General features: G+C 37.2%; 1 protein-coding gene across 2 annotated transcripts in view; it reads left to right on the top strand.

Annotated features, from left to right (window-relative positions):
• The window catches only part of Slc12a2 (solute carrier family 12 member 2), a 72,763-nt gene that overhangs the window by 33,894 nt on the left and 14,891 nt on the right, over positions 1-23,978 (top strand). For both annotated transcript variants that reach the window (XM_034517752.2, XM_076912615.1), the window contains exons 12-19: positions 607-730; positions 1,573-1,674; positions 2,745-2,900; positions 4,085-4,184; positions 6,268-6,379; positions 8,327-8,467; positions 13,606-13,712; positions 20,190-20,269. In XM_034517752.2, coding sequence (XP_034373643.1) covers positions 607-730; positions 1,573-1,674; positions 2,745-2,900; positions 4,085-4,184; positions 6,268-6,379; positions 8,327-8,467; positions 13,606-13,712; positions 20,190-20,269 — 922 coding nt within the window. The remainder of the gene's footprint in view (positions 1-606; positions 731-1,572; positions 1,675-2,744; positions 2,901-4,084; positions 4,185-6,267; positions 6,380-8,326; positions 8,468-13,605; positions 13,713-20,189; positions 20,270-23,978) is intronic.

The following is a 23,978-nucleotide window of genomic DNA, read 5'->3' as shown; positions in this document are numbered from 1 at the left end:
ATTGCTTCCTCTAGTGGTCATTAAGCATCTAATACTGATTAGGAAATTGCTTTTAATTACTGTATCAGGTATATGTTGATTTTTCTAGCCTTCTTCTTAATATTGTATTTGTAGCCAGAAAGTATAGTAATGGTGTCTAATAAGATTTTTAAGGCAATATTTATTAAGATTTGAAGAAAAGTAGTTAAACTTTATACTTAGAGTTTTTAATCTTCTAAGTTTTAGATTTGGAGTTGGTTTTCTTAAAGCCATAGGTACACTGTATCATAATGCCATATTTTAGGTTTTTTTTTTTTTTTTTTTAATTGTACTTTATTTCAATGACTGCTTCTCTGATTCTTCAAAAATACAGCTTTAACATGGCATGGGGGCAAGAGAAACAAAATCCTTAGCAGTGTCATAAACCAACTACCCTTTGCTGTTTGAACTATTTACATGTCCTTTATAGTCTGTAGGTGAGACACTGAGAGACAGAAAACAAAAAGTATCAGAACTGAGAGACTTGAGCTTCATTCTTGATTAACCTACTTTAACTGCTTGTAAATTTGTACATCTTAATTTTCATGTGTTTTGTCTTAATGTTTGTATTTTTCCCCCTTGGGTTAGGCTCTGTGTAAGGACAATATCTACCCAGCTTTCCAGATGTTTGCTAAAGGTTATGGGAAAAATAATGAACCTCTTCGTGGTTACATCTTAACATTCTTAATTGCACTTGGATTCATCCTAATTGGTTAGTTCTATGAATGGTATATCATGTAGCTTTGGGTATGTTTATAGTGTTACCAAAATGTGCCTTGCTTTAGTGTACTATGTCACTTTTTAATCAAAGTAAGATATTTCAGATAGTAGTGCCTGATATTATTTATTAAACTTACTGCCGATGTGTAAAAGTTAGGGCTAGAAGAAATTGTATTTTCTCTTTTTTTCTCCTCCTTCCCCCTCCCCCCTCCCCCTCCCTCCTCCCCCTCCCCCTCCCCCTCCCCCTCCCCCTCCTCTCCCCCTCCCCCTCCCCTCCCCTCCCCTCCCCTCCCCCCCCCTCTCCCTCCCCTCTCCCTCCCCTCTCCCTCCCTCCCTCCCTCCCTCCCTCCCTCCCTCCCTCCCTCCCTCCTTCCTTCCTTCCTAGATTCTTGTTCATGTAGCCTAGTCTGGATTCTTGTTATTCACTATTGTAGCCAAGGATAACCTTGAATTTCTGATGGTCCTGCCTTTCTTTCGTAAGGACTAGGATTATGGGTATGGACTACTAGAATATCCTTTTCCTAAAATACATATGATGATAGTGGAATGAAGAGGATTCCTCTGTGCCCATGAACGATAATGCCACTAACTGGCCTTTAGTGTTACAGATCTGTCACTGCTGAGATGAGACTTCCTAAAGAATTCTGTGTAGCCACTCAAATTAGTTGACTGTGAAAGTCCAATTATGCTATTAATTTGATATACGATATAAAGTATCAATCTGTGTTAGATTTAAGGGTCTTTATGATGCTATTTAAAATTAGAAGTATTTCAAGATTTGAAGTTTTAAATACCATTAAATCTCTTTCCTTTTTTTTTTTTTTTTTTTTGCAGCTGAACTGAATGTTATTGCCCCAATTATCTCTAATTTCTTCCTTGCATCATATGCCTTAATCAACTTTTCAGTATTCCATGCGTCACTTGCAAAATCTCCAGGTGATTTTTACATTTTAAGAATTTGTATGTATTAATAGTTTTTATTTCAGAGGAAACACAATTTTTATGATTCTACAATTTGGTTTGTGTGAGTTTAGTTCATTAAAGTGTTTTCTTTTCGTTACATCAAATTCAAAGTCTCTACCCTGAAGTGCACTGATGACAAGCTCTTCCTTCTCTGTTCTTTCAGAACACTGACAACAGCATTTGCCATACTAAAGCATTATTTCCTATTTTAAAAATGTCTTTACTATTTGCCTACCTGATTCAGTTCTCAGAGCATTGTGCTTATTTAATAACCTTCCAAAAATTTTTCCTTTTAGTGCTGAGAATTGAGCCTGGTTCTTCATGCTGGATAAGAGCACAGTTTCACACTGAATCCTAAGTCCCAGCCCCCAGTGCCTTCTTTACACAATTGAGTTCTCTGGAATTCTAACATAAGGGGGCTTTATTACTGGAAAAAGTACCATGAGGGCCTTTGTTATGAACAGACAAGGGTTCAAAATCAGTAGAAAAGAAATCAGTACAGAAACATTTAAGTTTGTCAGAACAGGGTAAATCACGTGAGATTCTCAGAAGAAGGAAGTGTGAACATACATGCTTGAACCTCACAGTTTTACTTTCAAAATAAAACTTTATTGAAGTATTTAAAAAATATTTTAGCTATTAGTGACAAGTTTAAAACATATTTTAGCATTTTATGAGTAGTTTTAAGTTCATAAACATCAAATGTAAAGCTGCCCTACTAAGGGTCAGGATGAAGTCTTTCCTTTGTATGCCCCTTCTCTAGTTTTCACTGTGGTAGGTTAATTTAAATCTTTAAAAGACTGTATTGACTTAAAGTCTGAGAAGGTAATAGGAAAATATTGTTTTCAGTCATTAAGAATTATCAATACCAGTTGTGATCAGTAACAGGCATTGACTTTACTGTTTTAGGGATTACTCTTGCATTTAATACTTAAAGTCATCTGAGTGTGGCAGCCATAAAGAAAGCTATTTTATACATAATTACGCACCACTGTGTAAAGCAGAGAGAAATCTGAGAGATGTTTTCTTTCTGTCATTGTTAGGATGGCGTCCTGCATTCAAATACTACAACATGTGGATCTCCCTTATTGGAGCAGTTCTTTGTTGCATAGTGATGTTTGTCATTAACTGGTGGGCTGCACTGCTCACGTATGTGATAGTTCTTGGACTGTACATTTATGTTACTTACAAAAAACCAGGTCAGTAGACTTTTGCTTATAGTATTTTAAGCTAGAAAATGTTGACAAGTTTTTATGTAACTTTTCTTATTCAAGCATCATTTGTATATTTGAAAAGGTGTCACATGTAAAATTTAAAATACCCTCTTTCCAAATAAGTTTTTTTTGTTCTTTTGAACTACATTTAGTGTCAATGAACTATTTAAAAATGTTTTATTCCTATAGAATTTCATTCTCACCTATGAATGAATGATGACTAACCTTATTTTAAGAAAATAAACATCTACAATCAATAATCTGTGCCAAGATAGAAAATTACAGCTACAAAAATTTACTTGCAAAATTTAAAATTTTTTCAAAACAAATAAATATCAGGCTCTAAACAAACAAACAAAAAAAAATGAATATACTAACATTGTGTTGCACTTAATGTCTTTTAAAATTGTCTTTGAAAGTTCTAGATTTGCAGCACTTATAGTAGCTACTACCAAAATATGTATATGAATTGCCTCTTTCTGTTTTAGAGACTGCTATGTAGTATGGAATTCAAGTGATGGAAAGATATATTTTTCTAAATATGTAAATATAATTGTTCTTAAACTGAGAGTTAGTGATTACCATTCTCCACATTTATGATGTCTAGGTTTATGAGGGTAAGTGCTACTAGGATTGGTTCAGAATACAGAAAAAAGATCTGTCAAAAAAAGTCAGGAAAGTTTGGTCCACTGGTTAAGCCAGAAGATGAGTAGTTAAAATACGGTAGTTTTAAACAGTGATGGATCTGAAATGATGAGCTCTTGGATTCAGATGGAGGCTCTAGAAATGAATGGACAAAGAAACTGTGTTTTTCAACTTTAGAACCAGTTAATCCTCTAAAATACCTAAGCATACTTTAGTGTGTTTAAAATCATTTAAGGTCCAATCTTTTTATTCAATAGGGAAGGATGTTTTCATGTTTAAATAGCTTGAACGTGTTTACTGTACTTATAATCTGCCCCTTTCCTTCAGGTCTTTGGCTACTGTTGGTTTTTTCGAGACAGGGTTTCTCTGTATAGCCTTGGCTGTCCTGGAACTCACTCTGTAGACCAGGCTGGCCTCAAACTTTGTTTTACATTTTTAACATGAAATTCTCAATTTGCTGTCAGTCTCATGGGTTTGAATTATTTGCCATTGGTATCGCCCTACCTGATGCTGTTCTCCCACAGATGTGAACTGGGGATCCTCCACACAAGCGCTGACATATCTCAGTGCACTGCAGCATTCAATTCGTCTTTCCGGGGTGGAGGACCATGTGAAAAACTTCAGGTAGGTGATGGGTTCTCCTTGTGTTGCTATCTGAGTGCCTGCCCATCTACTCTGCCTTTTTTCTAAAGTGACAATTCTCCAGAGATCACAGCTTTGCATGTGAAAGTGGGGTTGGGGTGGGTGGGGGGAATGCAAACCCTGTAGACAGTCTTTAATGTCAGCATATTCTGGGCAGTTGATGTCAAGTATGACAAAAAATAGAAATTATTCTCTTGCAAGTTGTATAACAAATGAAGATATGAACAAAAGTCACAATTAATTTTAAACCAGCAAAAATTCACATGCACTTATAATTTGATTTTCTGAAGTACTTTTTATTCTCAGTTTGAGGGTTTTTTTTTTTTGTGTGTGTGTGCCTTATTTATTTATCTATATAGCCTAACTGACTCATAATTCAAGGATCCTAGCTGTATCCACCCCCTAAGTCCTGACATTATAGACACATGAGAGAGAGAGGAGAGGTGGTGAAATTCTGCTGTGAAAACCAGTGCTTGCTTTGTCCTCCATGTCCGTTTTCTCGTCCATAGGCAGCACTCTTGAGTTTTCAGCTGCTCCGTTACTTCCTTGTTTTGTATTGACTTCATAAAGCTGTTTGTCTTGCCATGCGATCTCATTCTTACTTAGCTGTTATCATCCCTCTTGTCATAGCACATGGGTGCATTCTTTTTATACTTCCAGTATATATTTTATGGTGTTACTTTGATTAATTTATATTGAACATTTATATTTTTATGACTTTGAGCAAGGTAGACACAATGTAAATTTTTTTTTTGTTAGAACTAATAACTCTTTTTTTTTTTTTTTTTTTTTTTTTTTTGGTAGTTTATATCTATCTCAGCCTTCATCAGTGTTCCCAAAAATTAGATTTACTTTCTCACTATTTTCTTTTTATCTAGTTTGGGTTCTTGGAATCATCCGAAGTATAGCACATATGCTCCTTGGCAAGGAAGCTGTCTGGGCTTTGGTGCTGAGGCCTGCCAATCAAGTCCTCAATGTAGATTAATGTGGCTTTGCTCATTCTTTGGGGGAATTAAGGCTTTTTTTTTTTTTTTTTTTTTTTTTTTTTGATCTAATTAGATTTCTCAGAAGTGAATGTTTTATTTTAAGCCGTTTGTGTGTCTCTATTAACCAGAGTTCTGAAAAACAGGTAGGGGAAGGAGGTGGAGGTTTCAGAGTTTTACCCATGAACAACTTTCTGAGTTCTCTTCTTTTAGACTGCTGACACTGCCCTTGCTACTTTCAGTGTCTGGACCACAGAAGCCTTTTTATTAAGCTGAGGAGACGCTGCCAGTTGCCCCCCAGAGTGATGGAAATGACTTGGCACTGCCTACTTGCTTCTTATGTACACAGAATGTTTCTTGCCCCGGGTTCTTGATTTTGGTTTCTCTGACACAGCTTCACTGCTGTTTGCAGAGATACTTGGAGATGTCTGGTTGCTGACAACTCCATGCTGCTTTCTTTGAGGTTTAGGATCAGTAGCTTCACAGTGTTATGTCTCATTTAGTGTCTCCTATGTTTTGCTCTTTCACTATTCTGCTTGCTTTATAGCTTTGAGTATTTTGGTGCTTTACCCTCAGGTGTTTTTTTTTTTTTTTTCCCATGGGTTTTATGATTCTATAACTTTAACAGAATTATATTGTTAATAGGAGACTCTAAATTACCCTTCAGGAAGCTTTTAAAAATGCAGTAATTGAGTAAGAAAGGCATTGGTAGATGTCCAGGCATGGATGGTTCATGGCAGGTAGGCAGATTTGGTCATCTGGCTCCCCTCATCCTTATGTATTGGCATTCTGCTGGTCCCTAAAAGGTATATTTTGTTGTTGTGCTCAAAGTTATCAGTACGTCCAAGTTCTAGCTTATAAGAAAGACTATATGGAGAACAAATCATTTTTAAGTAATGAGGCCTGGAAAAGGAACACCTTTCAGGTTGTAAGTTACTCATAGTTACTTTATTCTAGGAAGGTGAGGGGCCATATTCTGTAGCTAGATGATTTTTAAAAAGTTCTTGTGCAGCTTTATTCTTAGAGAAACTACATAAAAATTTCAAATTGTTCTAATTTTTTTTTTTATTATTTTAAATTAGGCCACAATGTCTTGTAATGACCGGTTCTCCAAACTCTCGGCCTGCTTTACTTCATCTTGTTCATGACTTCACAAAAAATGTTGGTTTAATGATCTGTGGCCATGTGCATATGGTATGTATCAGTCTTGGTTTTTATATTAAAATGTTTTTGACTCATCAAACAGACTGTAATTAATAGACCTTCTAGATTAAAAATCATTAGACAGATCTGTAGGACTCTTTTTGAGATATTTTCTTCAAAATACCTTTTTCTCTAAACAGTTGCAAAGTAACATAATTAAAAAGATCTGGATATTTTGAACTTTAGTTATTTTAACCAGTAGTAAGCAAAATGTCTAAAATAATATGTTTGCACCCTAAGGGTAGTGCATTTTTTTCTCTTAAGTCATTTTCAATATCACCTGTTCTGCATAAGAAACTAAGGTGGCTCTTTTTTTGTGGCACTTCCTGGTCAGTTGTGTTAATGATGAAGCTGAGTATCTCCTTCCCGATTGGCTGTTGGAAATCCGTTGAAGTCAGCTACAAATTTTGTACTTTGTAATAAGGAGCACATAATAGAAGCAGCTGCTGATGCTGTGGAAGGGTTTTGGGGTCCAAATCATTGGTGGAAACAACAGAGTTTTTCTGTGAAGCAAGGTGTCTTGTTGCACAACAGAGTGTGCCTGCTCTTGAGGAAGCAGCATTCCTGTTATAGACCAAGGAGAGCTTTGAAGACGCTCAAGTCTGTTTGAGATACATTGTAGATGCTAATCTGAGGGCTCTCAACTTGGTTACCAGAGAGAGACGCAGAGAGTTAATTCTTTGAAGATAATTACTTTCAGGACCAGAAAACGTTTTGGTTTCTAAAGATGATGATGATAACGTCTGCCAGTGTGTTAGCAGAAAACAATCAAACAAAGATGGTGGGCCACCCAGGCCAAGCACCCAGGACTCTCCATGTTACTGCACACGTCCTCTGACACAAGTGTGTACGTCTTGCCCTGAAGAAACAGCATTAAAAGAATAGGAGAATTTATTAAAATAGCCTTTTAGCCAAGAGAATGAAGGGAAGCCAAAGAAAAATGTGAGGAACAGATTGCCAAGAAATGTAGGCTATCTTCACTAAGAATTATTTCTAAATCTCAGTCTAGTTAAAAATAGGCCTTTACGAGTAACAAATAAATGATAGGCCATGGGAGGGGGATAAAGAAAAAGGAAAACAAGAGTGCCATTTTCCCTCAGCACTGCTCCTGTATTCAGGCGCCAGGAATTATGCTGTGCATAGTTTTGCACCGCTGTGACAGTTGCTCTTAGTTGCAGAGCCCAGGCCACAGCATCCCTGCATACGCACATAGGCTTGTGTGGAGGGCCTGTTGTTAGCACTGACCTCAGTTAGTGTATATAGAGTTTTCCAGTTTGTTTCTAGCTCATCCCTAACATGACGCTAGTGCCTTGAGCCCAAGATGTTACAAAAAAAGGCAATATACTTAGGAAAGATTGTATTTTCCTCTACACAGTTATTTTTAAGACAAATACTTTTAAATACTTGAAAGTTTTTATATTATATATTTGTGCCTAGTACATTTTATATGTTGCATAAAAGGATAAAAATGGAATTTTGATTTAGCAAAGCTCCTTTGCTTCAGCTAGGAGCAGAAGAATGTGTTTTTCTTTGATTTTCATTGTTATTTTCATTACTGTGATTTAACAACCTGACACTTCGACCAAACAAAAAGCAAACTAGTAAACTTTCTGTAGAGAAATGAAGGCTTTTATTTTGCTTTGTGTAATCTCTTTTCCATTTTCGTAATTGCAAATTTCTCTAATTAATTTAGGATTGAAATATTTTGTGTAAAATCTTCTTTCCAGCCTCCCTTCTCCAGGCAGCAGCAGAGCTCTGCGTCTGTATAATCTTACTGATTAGGGTTCCTTCCCGGGAGAACGTGAGGCTGTTGCTGCGCTTTCCTTGTCTCAACACTCTGCACATTCCTTCACACTAGTATAAGAGGAGGCTTTTGTATGTGGGCTCGTGTAAAATGGATTGTGTTTTAAGTAAAAATCTTGACAATTTAATTTAAAGGGCCCCCGAAGACAAGCTATGAAAGAGATGTCCATTGATCAAGCCAAATATCAGAGATGGCTCATTAAAAACAAAATGAAGGCTTTCTATGCTCCGGTCCACGCAGATGACTTGCGAGAAGGTGCCCAGTACTTGATGCAGGTGAGGAGCCTTGCCTGTGGTGCACAATAGCTAAAGTTCCTTTGTGCTCTTCAGGTCTTTCTTCGTGGTAATATAAATGTACATCATTTAAAAATACCTCCAAATCACTTTTCTTTAAATAATTTAGAATCTACAGAAATTTTGTGTTATAGGGTGACACTTAGCTTGTCTCTTTCTGTAAGCTATTTCTCACTTCCTCCACCCACTAGGTTTGTTTTTAAAGGGTTGAGTCATAGCTCTCTTATTTGACTTTTCAAAAAGTTCTTGTCCTTTGTATTTCTGTTTAGTTGCTAGCTCTAAGTTTAGACTTCTCTTTCACTTTATGTATTTTATAGGCACCACGATAGGAAATTTAGAATAAGTCCCAGTTTTAAGTGTTAGTGCTGTTGCTTTCTTATTATGGATTTTGGACCAAACTATTTACCTAACTTCTGAACTCTAGGTCCTGAATGTAATATGGAGATTATAAATTGAGACAGTGTTTACCACTTTAATCTTAAAAGCCAAGCACCCAAACATTAAAAGTGGAAGCAACTGTGGCCATGGAGCTGTCTGTTAAAGGTGGAGTGAGGTGCCCAGCACTGTCCTCAGTCCGTCCTGTTACACTTGTTAGAGTTTAGTTTAGAGTGATCAGTAGTCTTTAGGAAGGATAGGCACCGAGTAGGGCTGCTAAGTAATTATCACGTTGTTATGTGGAGACCGCTGTAACTCAATTGATGGCAAAAAATAGAAGAGAGGCTACTTACACAGAAAACTCACTGTATGGTACGAGTGGTTTGAAAGCGTTTTCTGTAATAATTGCTTGTCTATAAAAAAGGTTTGAAATAAATCCTTACAAAGACTATTCAGAAGCCACATTGAACCAAGGTTTGGTGTGCGCCCTTATAATCCCAGAGTTTGGGGTGCTGAGGATTACCATTAGTCAAAGGCCAGCCTGAGGGACATGGTAAGAACAAGCCTGCCACGGAAGGAAGGGGGTGAAAGGAATCTGAGAGGAAAGCTAGGAAAAATGACAGCATCTCAGTGCCCACAAGGATCCACGAGGATCACTGCTGCCATGTACAGAGAAGTCGGACGGTTTTGAACTGTTATGGTAATCCATGTCACAGTCACTATTGGACAAGAGCCTGGCAATTTAAAGAACGCTCCACCCCTTGTGACACTAGAGAACAAAACTGGGCTTTATGCACACACCTTTTTACATATAAAGAAAACTCTATGAAATATATATTCAAGGCACAAGAAACCTCCTTTGAATGTTGGTCAGGGATGTCTGTATGTATAATAATTTTTATGAAGAAATTTCTTCCTTAAAGAAAACTCAGTGCATAGATTTCTGATTCTCTGTTACAGTGAAATAGGTTTGTGGTAAGGCCCAAGGCAGAGACAGGTAGATCTGTAAGTTCAAGAACAGCCTGGTCTACAGATTTCCAGGATAGCCAGGGCTACAGAGAAACCCTGTCTCAAAAACAAAAACAAAAAACAAAAACACCCCCTAAAACCAAACAAACTAAAAAATAAAAGAAGACAAACCCCCAAACATATAGTCATATACTTACTTTCTCTGATTTTTAATCTAATGAATTTCTCTTGCTATTAGTTTATGTAGCTAGCCATAATATTTGGAAATATTTTTACTTAATAGTTGAAGATAAGAATGAAGAGCCTTACAGACTGTTCTTCCTTCTGTTATGTTTGTGATGACACATAGAAATGGACTCAGCAAATGCCGTTCTGGTCACTGAGTTCTGGCACAAGGTGCACAGAGAACTGTGCTGAAGATTTAAAGATGACACTGGGAGGGGAAGATCAATGTGTGAGGGAAGGTTGGTGTGTGTAAGAACTGTGATGTGATGCACGCCTTCAGTGGTAGAGTCTGCAAACTGACTTTCTCAGCACTAGTGAAGTATATGTTTGGGAAAAGATAATTTCTTCAATAGTAAACTATTTTGTTAAATACATACTCCTTCATAGAAACTGGAAATAATACCTCTTTTGTAATAGCTACACTGAGTAAAAGATTGAAGGTAAGAGAGACACATGTGGAAATGAAAAATATTGAACAATCCTATAGGCAGTTAGTACAGTAATGCCATTGAAAGCCTAAGTACTTTGAGTATCTTATAAGGTGTTTATTTCTAATTTTATAAAATTAGAGCTTTAAGGGACAGCTCAGTGGTAGCATGCATTTCTAGTTTATGTGAGACGAGTTCAATTTCCTAGTGCTCGCGCGCGCGCGCGCACACACACACACACACACACACACACACACACACACACACACACACACAATCCAAGCCATTTAAATTATACTAGGATTATGACATACAATTTTTTCTTTCTTATGACAAAAGTTTTCCTTTTTGCAAGAACATGACCTTGATGTATTTAGTACCATCCATAAGTTATTGACCATCTTGTGACTTGACTCTGTTAAACAACTGTCATACTTGAAAGTAATGCTTGGCTCTGTCCTGCATTCTTCACTCCTACCACGCTGGGAAAGGGAAAGCATTTGACTACATGGTTTAGCCACCCAGCAGATAGTTTTACTTTTAGAAGAAGATGATACAGTCCTTATTTTCCCTTTAAGGGAAGGATGTTTTAAATACTGAACAAAATCTTAATCTCCTAAAGAAAGATATTTGTACATGAGAACAAATTTAGATGAATGTAAGCTTGTAGGATAGCTTTATTTCCTGTTTCTTAATTATCCCAAATGCTTAGGGCAGTGGCACATGGCCAGGCCTTTGATAAACATTTGACTTCATTTAATGTTTTGCAAAAAAAATTGATTTAAAGATGTTGCTTAAACCATAGACAAAATCAGCTCAGAATGTATCTCCAACATAAATGTGAGCTAAAATCATCAAAGCTAAAGATAACAGAGTTTAAATCTTCGTGACCTTGGACCCAGCAGTGGACTCAGTTATGACATGAAAAGGATGAATCTTAAAACAGAAATAAATTGGACATTTCCAGAATTAAGATGTTTTCTGTAGAAGACATTATAAAGAAAGTGAAGATAACTTACTAAAAGGGAGAATATTTCCATTTGATAAAAGTTTTATCTTGGTAGCAAAGTAACTTAATAACTTTTGAGACACCATGACCAAGGTAACTTAGAGAAGAAGCAGTTTATAGTGTGTTCAGCTGGGAGTCCATGACTATCATGATAGTGAGCATAGAGGCAGGCAGGCAGGCGGGCGGGCACGGAGCTGTAGCAGTAGCTGAGAACTTAAATCCTGACTCAGAAGCATAAAGCAGAGAAAGAGCTAACTGAGTCTAAAGTGGCCTTTGAAACCTTTGACGCCCACCCGCAGTGACACACCTCAACAAAGCCATGTCTCCTAATTCTTCCCAAATAGTTCACCAACTGAGGACAAAGCACTTACATGTATGAGCTTATGGAGGCCATTCTCATTCAAACCATATCATATAGTTTTGTTATCTATAATATGTGTAAAAAAAAAAAAAAACCCCAAAAAAACAAACCAACAACAAAAATCTTCTGAAAATAGCAAGAACAAGAGAATTTGAAAATTGTTAGGAGTTAGGTATAGAAAATATGTATCATCAGTACATGTATGAAAAGATGTTCAACATCATTAGTTATAAAGAAATTGTAAATCAAAACCACAATGTGATATTAGGTCAATATGCTAGGATAGCTATCATTTTAAAAATATTAAGTGTTAGTGAGATTGTAAAAAAGTGAGACCCTGTGGTTTTCTGATTGTGAATATAAAATGATGTAGATGTTTAAAAAATTAGGTTGATTGTTTTTCAGGAAGGTAAACCTGAAATGACCTCTGCTTGGCATTTACAAAACTGAAGGAACTGAGGCAGATTGTTTCTTTAATGGAGATATTTCACTGCACCATCATGCATGGTAGCCAAAAGGTTCAAGGGCACGAACTAGAAACAATTTGAAGTGCCCATCATCAAATAAAGCAAAATGTGACATATATATGTATGATAGTATTTGTCTGTAGAAAGGTATTAAGTGATAATAATTTTTACATTAACCTAGAAGACTACCTGCTAAATGCAGAAAGCTAAACACCAGAGCTGTGTGATTTTGCTCATGAAGTAACCCAAGAGAGTCACATGAGCTGTCAGCATAGAGTTTCTGACCAGGGCGAATGTTACTTGTCAGTGTTGTGAATGTGATGGAGACTGCTTTAAGTGTTAAGCTGCTAACTTTTCACCACAGCTCACTTGTGTGTGGACTTGTAGGTAGGCCAGAGGTCAGTCTCAGCGCCATTTGTGGATGCTATCCCCTGTGTTTTGTTGTTGTTTGGAGACAGAACCTTTCACTCTTTCCTGGAACTTGCCAATTTGTGTAGCTTGGCTGGCCTGTGAGCCCCAAAGAAATGCCTGTCTTTACAGCCCACCATTGGTATTTTTACATGGATTCTGAGGGTTAGAATAAGGTGTTCATGTTTGGACTACAGTCACTTTCTGACCAGACTATCTCCTCAGCCCTTATCACAGTTTTTAAAATGCCATAACTACCCTAAACCCAATTAATGTAGTCCTAGGATACAATTTTTTGTTGTACTTAGAGCAAAAGAAAATGCATTGGAAAGAGATTTTAGTGGGCTTTGAAGGATAACTGTTAATCATGTTGAATTTGTGTATATGGGTCTGTATTAATGTGTTTTTTTTTAAGACAGGATCTTCCTGCATGTTTCTGTAATATGTAGCCCACAACATTCACTATATGTACACCAGGCTGACTTCAAACTCATGGATGGCATTCCTGTCTCTGCCTCCTGAGTGTTGGGATTACAGTCAGGCACCATCATGCTTGGCTTGCATTGCAACTTTTGATGATATTAAAAAATACTTTGAACTATTATGGGAGGGAACCAAAAAGATTTCAGAAGGAATATTTGCACGATTAAAAGAACTCAGTTTCTTGCTGGTAACTTTGGAATTCAGAGCTCCAGACATTAGACTTCTATCTAGGCCTTAGTGGCTATTATTAAAATACATTGTGTAGGTGAATACACTGTTTACTTTTTAATTAAATATGTTATTTTGGTTAGTAAAAGTACAATTTTTTTATGTCATTAAGATATAATAATAATATTTAAATAGTCTGTATTTGAAGTTGTGTTTATATATTTTAGGCTGCTGGACTTGGTCGTATGAAACCAAACACACTTGTCCTTGGATTTAAGAAAGATTGGTTACAAGCAGATATGAGAGATGTGGATATGTATATAAACTTATTTCAGTAAGTATGTTCTAAATTATTATGTACTTGGCAGAAAAATTGCTAATTCTAAAAGCAGTCACTCATTTTTTAAAACTGTATTTCTTAATGTCTTTTATTTATTGGTTATTTTATTTATTTACATTTCAAATGTTATCTTCCTTCTTGGTTTCCCCTCCTCAAACCTCCTATTCCATGTCCCCTCCCCCCTACTTCTCTGAGGGAGCTCCCCTACCCACCCACCTACTCCCATCTCCCCACCCTGGCATTTCCCTACCCTGGGTCATCGGGCCTCCACAGGACCTCTCCTCCCATTGATGTCAGATAGAGCCGTCCTCTGCTACATATGTGGCTGGAGCCATGGATCTCTCCATATTCTTTTCTTAATAGGTGCAGAAAAATGTATGAATCCATGAACTGTCTGGGTTTTAAAATGATGATCTATTAACAAAATACTGTTCTCTCTTTTTACACAAAGAATAGACAAATATGTACAAATAATTATGTAAATGTACAGGTGCAAATACATCTACAAAACAGCTTCTGTATGTATAGTTTGTTTATGTTTCCTTTTTCATTACATTTTTATTAATTCTTTGATAATTTCAAAGTATTTAGGACATTCATCCCCTTCAACTCTTTACTTTCTACCAGCTTTTCTCACCCAATTTTGGAATTACTTCTGTTTTCCAATTGATTTTGATTTTTGTTGTCCAGCTCGTGTGTTCAGTCTACCAGAGGCAGCTTTAAAAAAACCTGACTCGCTCTTCCAGCTACTATCAAATCCTTTATCTTGGGATTTTGTCTGGCTGTAGCTTGCGCATGTTGTCACGATCACTGTGAATTCCTAGTGCATCTGTCCTGTTGTGTCTTGAAAAAGTGATTCCTTGAAGTTATCTACCACCTTTAGGTCTTAAAATCCTTTGCCCTCTCTTTGGCAAAGATTGAGCCTTGGGGTGAAGGGTGTGATGTGAATGTCCAACTTAGAGCTTAGCATTCCAGTCTTTTGTTTTTTGCACGTTCATTGTTTAGGGTCTCTTAATTGGCATCTTCTGCAAGGAGAGGATTCTGATGTAGGATATAAGATGCTTGTCTCTGAGTGCAGCAGTAAGACATTAGAAATAGTTTTAATACTCAATACTCTGTCCATTAAACAAACTGGTATGGATCCTTTACTGGAGCCTGTGTCCTATCGAGCCATAGGTTCCTTGGTCCTTTTAATAGTGTTAGTTGTGGGTTCTTTCTGACCTTAAAGGTCGTAAGTTTTAAGACTTAAATCTTGACTTAAATCCCGTCAGAAAGTGGTTGGTTACTCCCATAACATTGTGCCACTCTTGCACAAGTGGACATTATCTTGTCAGGCCAGTCATTGTTGTAGCTTGCAAGCTCCATAGCTGAGTGAGATTGAGGCTTACTTTTCTCCTTTAGCAGTGTGCATAGAACCTTCCAGCACCATGAACATTGGCCAGTAATGACGAAAAGCTTGCAGGTGAATACCAGCTTGATGTCTCCATGATCAGTGATTCAAGTATGTGGTGTTTTAGCAATAGGCGTTTAGCATCAAGTTCTGAAGCTTAGTCTGTAATACTTGGAGGATCCCATTGGCTAATAGCTCAAAAAATGGTAACCAACCTATTCTTGGTACCAGGATTATTTGTTAGAATAGGGTATCTAGTTGGGATATTGTCCCCCCATTGTAGGGTACCCCACATACCTCTATATATGCATATCTATCTATTTAAGAAGCTTCTACAACAGTAGGTTTCCAAATGATTTTTTTCAAAATCGCCTTTAACCCGTAGTTATTCCTCCTCAGATTCCCTCCTACCTTGCCTCCCACCTTCCACCCCAGTTTAACCCATCTCATTTCATTGTTCCCCTATCATATTTTATACAACTGGGCTCTGTTTCTTCACCTTGAAGCTCACTCCTCCCCAGTGTCCTCTTAATAAATTCCTGACTTCTAGGGTATTACAAATAGAACACATGTCTGAATATTTAAAGGTAGCATCAGAAGTGAGAGAGCCTGTACCATGTTTATCTTCCTGGATTTGGTTGCCTTATTCTGGATGAGTGTTTCTAGTTCTATCAATTTACTTGTGAATTTCATAATTTTATTTTTTGTAACAGCTGAATAATCATTGATAGATAGGTTAGATGTGAACTCTACAACAGTGGTGTGTATAGACCTTGCTTTCTCTGTAACCTCATGTACTTCTTCCTGTGCTGTAGCTGTAACTGAGCAGAGTTAGATAAGGTGTTTATTATGTCCTACACTGAGAAGCTGCCAAGATTTGATTTTGTTCCAACTTAGACCAGTTCTGCTGCTGGTCTCTGGTTCACTTCTTGAGTTATTTTCGTTGTTTGCAGTTACACATATTTGTTTGTCTTTTCCACTTGAAATGTTGTTCTTATTTCCTCTGTGGTGTTCCTTGTGCACCTTAGCTTGTTCACAACACTTTAACTTCCTTATTATAGCTTGTCTAGTGTGTTCTTTTTATTCTTTGGTTACTTTGCCTCTCTGGTTCATAGACTTTTGTGTATGCATTTAATCTTAACAATGCTTTTGTAGAACTGAATTCTTTAATGAGAGTTTCTTGGGTTTTGCCAGATAGAGTTGTTAATTTTTTTTTTTTTTTTTTTTTTGAGTTTTTTGAGACAGGGTTTCTCTGTGTAGCCCTGGCTGTCCTGGAACTCACTCTGTAGACCAGGCTGGCCTCGAACTCAGAAATCCGCCTGCCTCTGCCTCCCAAGTGCTGGGATTAAAGGCGTGCGCCACCACCACCCGGAGTTGTTAAAATTTGAAAATTATTTCCTTTTCCTAGTATTCTAGGATTTGCTCAATAATTTTTTACATTGAGAATTCTCATTGTGCCATATCATTAGACAATATTATTTGTTTAAAAAAAGACATCAGGGAGAAAAATCTTGTCTTTAGCAAAGTGGTTTTAATATGGAATATGGACAGTAGAAACAAAGATTAAATCATGAGCTATCAAAGTCTTTAAGCTGTGCTGTGCTGTGCTATGCTGTTTCCTCAAGGCTCAGGAAAAGTGGCATGGACTAATTATCCTAGAAAACAGGGAAGCAGTATTTTGGAAAATGGTTTATATACACTGACTGTATTAGTTTATAGTTGCAGTTGATCATGATAGCCCTGGAAGGGGTATGTCTGAATGCTTCTAGAAGTTAACTTTGCTCTGTTATGCTCTGTTATGTTTTTCATTTTTCAGTCACTTGTAGACAATACGTAAAAACGTTCTCTAGTTTTCAAAGCCATTATTCATTAGTGGTTTTGTTGTTAATGTTACTAAACTTATATATGTACATGCATGGGCAAGCCTTGGTACAACTCTAGAGGCCTGAGGGCAACTTGCAGGAATCATTTCTCTTCTTGTACTATGTGAGTCCCAGGGAATAAAAAAAGGGTTGTTGGGTTTGGCTGCAAGTGCCTGTATCTAGTGAGCATGGCTCTTACTATTTTTATGTTTTTTGGTGTGGTACTGGAGATTGAACCAAAGGGCTTTCCACATGCCTAGATGTGTTCTATACCAGGGAGCTGATGAAGATTGTATCCTTCTCCATTATGGCTGGCCATCAATTCTGTGATCTGTCTGTCTTCACCACCCAGCTATTGGAATTACAAATGGTGGCTACTACCACACCCAGTCATTGTGAAAGTTTTTTTTTTTTTCTTGAACTTGATCAGTAGCCCATTCTCACCTTGAATTTGATATTCTCCTGGCTCCGCCTTAAAGTAATGATACTACTCAGTCTTTGTCATAAATATCCTCTAATGATTTACTTGCAGTTTTAAATATTTGCATAATTGAGGTGTGCTTTATATGTTTTTATTAGCAATATGTAAGATTTGAAATCACAAATTATTTTCTATAATTTATAGCAAAAATGTCCAAGTGTTTTATTCACAGTAAATTCTAAATTTATTTCCTTACATTCTTTAAAGAAAATTGGTAATTGATTTATGTTAATTTACTGTCTACTTAACAAGCTGGTTATTTCTTTAGAATTAGATCCTTCAGGATGTTGAAAGTAATGTCTATTAATCTTCCTTTTTTAAAACAATGGCCTTTTGACCTTAGTTAACTAATTACAGAACCGAGACCAAATTATCTCTTTCTCACTCTAGATAGATGGACAGATGAATGGATGGACGGACGGATGGATGGATGGATGGATGGATGGATGGATGGATGGATGGACACATGGACAGATGGACAGATTTTGTTATACTGTATGCATTCTTTATGTTTTGTTTGTAAGAACAACAATTGTTCTTAATAGATGAGCCCTCTCTTGAGCGCCAGTGTTTGGTTTTCAGAGTGTGGGCTCTTAGAGAGGCTGTCAAGGTTTTGCTGTATCTAAATTCTTACAATGCCCTTAATTTTTTTTTTAAATTATTTTTTATATAATATATTTTAATCATATTCTTTCACCTCCTCCAATTTTTCCCAAGTCCTCCTGCCTCCCTTCTCACCCAACTTCATGTTGGATAATTTTATGTCAACTTGACAGTAGCTAAAGTCATCTGAGAGGAGGGAACTTCAATTAAGAAAATGCCTCCACAATATCAGGCTGTACACTAGAGTGTAGGGCATTGATAGGGGCAGGGCCAGCTCATTGTAGGTAGTAGCAGGCCTGGGTTGGTGGACTTAAGAAAGAACGTTGAGCAAACCAAGGGGGACAATCCAGTAGGCAGCACCCCTCCATGCATGGCCTCTGCATCAGCTCCTGCCTCCAGGTTCCTGCCCTGTTTGAGTTTTGGCTTGACTTTCTTCAGTGATGGATGTTCACCTGGATGTATAAGCTGAGATAAACCTCCCTTTTTCCTCAAGTTGCCTTGGTGTTGGTATTTCATCACAGCATACTAACCCTAACTCTCTCAAAAAAGAAAGACATTCCCTCTTTTTCAAAAAGAAAAAGGAGAGAGAGAGCGAGAGCGAGAGCACACACACTTGTCATGAGGCCTGCCCTGGAGCATGGTTGAAAACCTGAGACTGGATAGATAGGTCCTGGACCCTAGGCGAAAATGTACTATTTTTGTTCTGCTAAACAAAGATAGCAATAAAACAACTGCTAATGACAAATTTATACTAGAGCTCAGTTCTCATTAGAGAAGGTTCTTGTAGTAGATGGTAATTAACATAGAGCCTCATAACTGGACAGCATTCCAAGACAGAGACTTTGGAGCGCTCAGTCCTGGATGGTTAGACTGTCAAACCCCTCCTCTCAAGGCTCAGGGATTCCTGTGGAAGCAGAGGTAGGAGGGAGGGTAAGGAGAACAGCCACACCCAGGCACAACAGGATTGATGCACAGACTGCCTGCTTGGAACCTGCACAGGTTTAAAACAGATAATGGCTTTTCTAAACTAATTTTGAAAAAGTAAAAAAAATATTCTTAAAATACTGTCTGTTAGGGTTGGGAGATGACCCAGTTAGTAAAGTGCTTGCTTATGAAAGCATGAGGTCCTGAGTTTGGTCTCTAGCATTCACATAAGAAAACTGGTCATGGCAGCATGACTACAGAGACATGGAGAGACATACAGAGCTTTGGAGACATGGAGATAGAGTTTTTGGGGTGTGTGGGCCAGTTAATCTAGCTGAATTGACAAGCTCCAGGTTGGAAAACCCTGAATCAAAGAATTGTAGTGATTGAGGAAGACACTTGGTGTGGCCTTCTGAATTCTACAAGCATGACACAAGTACCTGTATATATATACATTCACACTCATAGATAATCCTTTTAGAAATGTTTGCATATGTGAAAGCCTGTTCTCATTCACAATAGAACTTCTTTCTTTACCTTCAAATCTTTTTCATCTTTATCTTAAATTCAAAGGGAAAACACCTAAGTATAATTGTAGTAGGATTACTGTAATAGCTGTTTTCTGTCAGAGTTCCTTAAAAGATAAAAATACTGTTGGAGGAGGCTAGTTGGTGCAGTGAGGAAGACCTTGTCTCTTCCTGAGGATCCAAATTAGGTTGGTTCCTAGCACACACTTCAGGTGGCTTCTGTGCTCACAGACACTCAAGTGCACATGCCTACAAACAGACACATAATGAGAAACAAAATCTAAAAACAACCAAACAAACCTCTTCCTACTCTAAAAAGCTGCTACATGAGTCAGTTTATGGTGGGTGTGCATTGTGGGAAGTAAGTTGGGAGGTGGTTTTATTGAGAGTAGGTACAGAAAACAAGATTACATCTAGGCTATATGGCATGTGAAGTCATGTATACACAGGTTCCTGACCAGAGCATCATGTGGAACATCACTCTAATGTACACTTACATAGTTTTCAAGGGTACTACAGAAGGTATGGGATTAGGAACTAGCATGATTCATCTCTCACTGATTGAATTTCAGAACATATTAAAGAAAACAGATATTTAGAGCTGAAAGTCATTTTAGAGATCTGTGATTCCCTTCATTTTATATAAAACATAAACAATTACTGTGATTCTTCCCTCCATTATAGTGATGCTTTTGACATACAATATGGAGTTGTGGTTATCCGCCTAAAGGAAGGACTGGATATATCACACCTCCAAGGACAAGGTAAGCACTCTTTAGCATAAGATTTTTTAAAAAAATTTTTATTGGGTATTTTATTTATTTACATTTCAAATGTTATCCCCCTTCCTAGTTTCCCCTCCACAAATACCCTATCCTCTCCCCCTCCCCCATGCCTCTGTGAGGGTGCTTCCTTACCTGCCCATTCACTATTATTATTATTATTATTATTATGCTCCCTATTATTCCCCTACCCTGGATCATTGAGCCTCTGCAGGACCAAGGGCCTCTCCTACCATTGATGTCCAACAAGGTCATCCTCTGCTACATATGCAGCTGGAGCCATGGGTTCCCCCCAATGTGTACTCTTTGGTTGGTTTTAGTCCCTGGGCCTCTGGGGGGTCTAGTTGGTTGATATTGTTGTTCTTCCTGTGGGTTACAGACCCCTTCAGTTCCTTCAGTCCTTGCTCTAACTTCTCAATTGGGGTCCCTACACTCAGTCTGATGGTTGGCTGCATAGATCTTTATCTGTATTGGTCAGGCTTTGGTAGAGCTGAAGTACAAGTTACTTTGTTAGAAAGTTGTGCCTAATTGTTGTAAGTTCTTCACCCACTTTCATAGACACAGTCTTCTTCATGTCACATGTTCACCATATTAAGATCAGATGTGCTTGGAAGCCAGCCATGTCTATATCTTCTGTGTACACCTCATATGATAGTTTTATTCTTCATTAATTATTATTAATAGAGAGTATAAAATTTAGTATAAATCATAGCCTTAAGAGAGATAGACATTCGTTATGGTACTAAATTAGCCAAATTTATTTTAAAAAAATAGGTTGAAAATATTTAAATCACTTAAATATTTAAATTACTACTTAGACTGTAAAAGTATTAAAAACACAATGTATAATCTTTAAAGAATTTTAAAATTTAGGTTAACACCTATTTTAAGATATAACAACTTTCTTGCCAACTTTATGAAAATGAGAATTTCCATATCATAAAATTCAAAGAATTTTACTGATTTAAAAAAATTGAATACCAGTTCCTCTTATCAGTTAATTAATGAAATCATCAGATTAGCTTTGTTTAGATAAGAAACATAAACTTTTGTAATTTGTGTTCATGGATTTAAACTCTTTAACCATATACTCTCCTTTAAGATTAGTCTGCTCTCTGCCTCTCCAAGCTCATTTTTTATTTCATAAGACTGAGCCTATCTTAGGTCATTCTGACAAGAATGCCTTCCTTACCTGTCGTGGAATATGCATTATCAAAAGCAATGCACTTATGTCTTAGGTTGGTAAGGCTCTGTGCAGAATCATACCTGTCCTTGGCTTGCCAGCCTGTTAATTTAATAACTCTGGGGGTCCATTTTCAGGTTCAAGCCATGTACTTTGGCTGCCAACATGTTAATGTTGTTAAAGATAAGCTTTAAAACATGATGGGCAGAAATAAAAGTTCCCAGGACAAAAAGGGCTAGCATGATCAAGCTATATATGCTATTCTTGAAGCTTGACCAAAATAGAAATATTGACCTCAGGCCATGGGCAATTTTATCAGCAGCATCAATGCTCAGCAAAGCAGCATTCTTTAAATTCATAAGCTCACAATGCATAGTTAAAACATCCAGAAGGTGTTAGAATTATGCCAAATACTTTGCAAGTGTCTTTAAACTTTTTCCTAAGTATAATGACCACCACTGTAAATTTTAGAACTAACATGAGTCCAATGGTATTGGGCATGACACTCAAGATGGCTCCTTACTCTTAAATTCTGAACCTCCTTTCAATAATTTGAATAGGATAAAGAGCATCAATCCATTCTTCCAAATGCCTATCTAAATCCTCTTGTGTATTCAACACATTAGTAACACATGCACTAATACCTGATTGAAATCCAGATCCTGTCCCAACTTTATCTCTTGCTAACATAATATCATAGAAAACTGCAGCTAACTTCCAAATATGTCTCTGAAAATGTCCAGAACCAGCCTTCCAAATGAAGACTCTTATTTCCATTATTGGATCGATTTCTATACCAGTCCATGATTGAGTCTGAATAACTGGTCACATTTAAGAAAAATACAGGAGTCATTAAGGATAATAAGGCATTTGTTAAGATAATAATGAATAAGTTTATTACTCTCTTCTGAAGCTTTATCAGAGTCTGCTAATTGGAAGTCAGTTATATTTATTATACTAAGAGAGTAGGTTCCTCATCAGTAGATAATAGGAAAAGTCAGACTACATCTACAGAGTGTATCATGCTGCTGCTTCAAATCCAAAATGATGCTTAGATGTAAAGTGAAATTTTAGTTGTCATAGAAGACACACAATGAGGAATGTAGATCTGATAATTACATGAAGGCAATGGAATCCTGTTGCTATAAAGAATGTAGATCCATAGGTACCATCTCTGAGATGGAGAAGGAGGTCTCGAAGTGTTCTGAGGCTTGTAGAGCAATAAAGTAGAGACCTAATATAATAGTATTATCTTTGATTAGTAGAATCTTTTGATTCTCTGTTCCACAAGGCCTAAAAACTTGAGTCAAGACAGCTTGTTCCATCAGGGATATAGATAAGCAAGGATACAGCTTCCGAGTCACCATTGTCAGGGCACTCAGCAAGCTCACAGGCCAGCATCATTTTTTGTCCCAGCATCAGCATGCCTCACCCATGGCTCTGGCAACCACCATGGTTCTATAGCATCCTGCAGAAAAAACAAACAAACAAAAAGAGTAGTCTGCAACTTTGAAGACAGACTTTGAGTTATCTATGAAACAAGCAAGCTTGGCTTGCTGTGAATGTGTTTTCTTTTTCTGGAATGAACCTGGCAAAACCTCATTTGGAGTCTTATAACAGTGACTAAGTTTAGAGAACGTGGCTCATACCCATTAACACTGCATAGTTAGAAGTGTGCTCCCTTTCCCTCAGAATTATATCTCATTATTCAGTCCTGTCATTTACTGAGAACTGAATGTGACTGAAACATTTAAAAACTATCTTCTACCAGGTATAGTAGCACATGCCTTTAATCCCAGGATTTGGGAGGCAGGCGGATCTCTGTCTGGGCTACAAATGGAATCCAGGACAACTAGGGCTATTACACAGAAAAACTCTGTCTCAAAGAAAAAGAAAAAAATAAACTTTATACATTTATAATCATTATGAAGTCCTGTTTTGGAAGCCTTGACCATTGCTAAGATCTGGGGCTGGGCTCATGTGGATGTTTTCTAAGCCTCCAGCCCTTTTCCAGAATTTTGTAGCCTGGACAGCTTTGGTGACTTGTCTGTCAGTGCCTAGTGACATCCCCCAGGATTGTCATGAACAGTGCAGAGGTGAATCCTCTTAACCCTTAGTTTAATGCTGGCTCCTGGCTCCTGTAGCTTCTATTGTTTCTCTCCACCTACACACATCAGTGATGGGAATTATGGACAGATTATCAAATTCACATATTTTTCTTTATACATGTTTTTACAGCAGAAGTTAAATATTTACTTATTATTTACCAAAATCTGAAAATGCTTTTAGAAGAATTGTCCCTCCACTGAGATTATTATGAAAAGGCTGTACCTCAGACATTGACTTTACAGTCATAGAATAGTTTCCTAGGGCAACGTCCTCTGTTCATGTGAACATTTGTCACATCTACATTTTTTTTTTTTTTTTTGTATTATAACTCCTTTTGAGAGTAGAGGTTTTTTTTGAAAGCCTATAGATCATCATTTTGCCTACTATATTCTATTTTTG

This window comes from Arvicanthis niloticus, chromosome 14, assembly GCF_011762505.2.
Source record: "Arvicanthis niloticus isolate mArvNil1 chromosome 14, mArvNil1.pat.X, whole genome shotgun sequence".
Classification (NCBI taxonomy): domain Eukaryota; kingdom Metazoa; phylum Chordata; class Mammalia; order Rodentia; family Muridae; genus Arvicanthis; species Arvicanthis niloticus.
The sequence above is the reverse complement of the archived record's forward strand: the minus strand, read 5'-3'. Positions and strand labels throughout refer to the sequence as shown.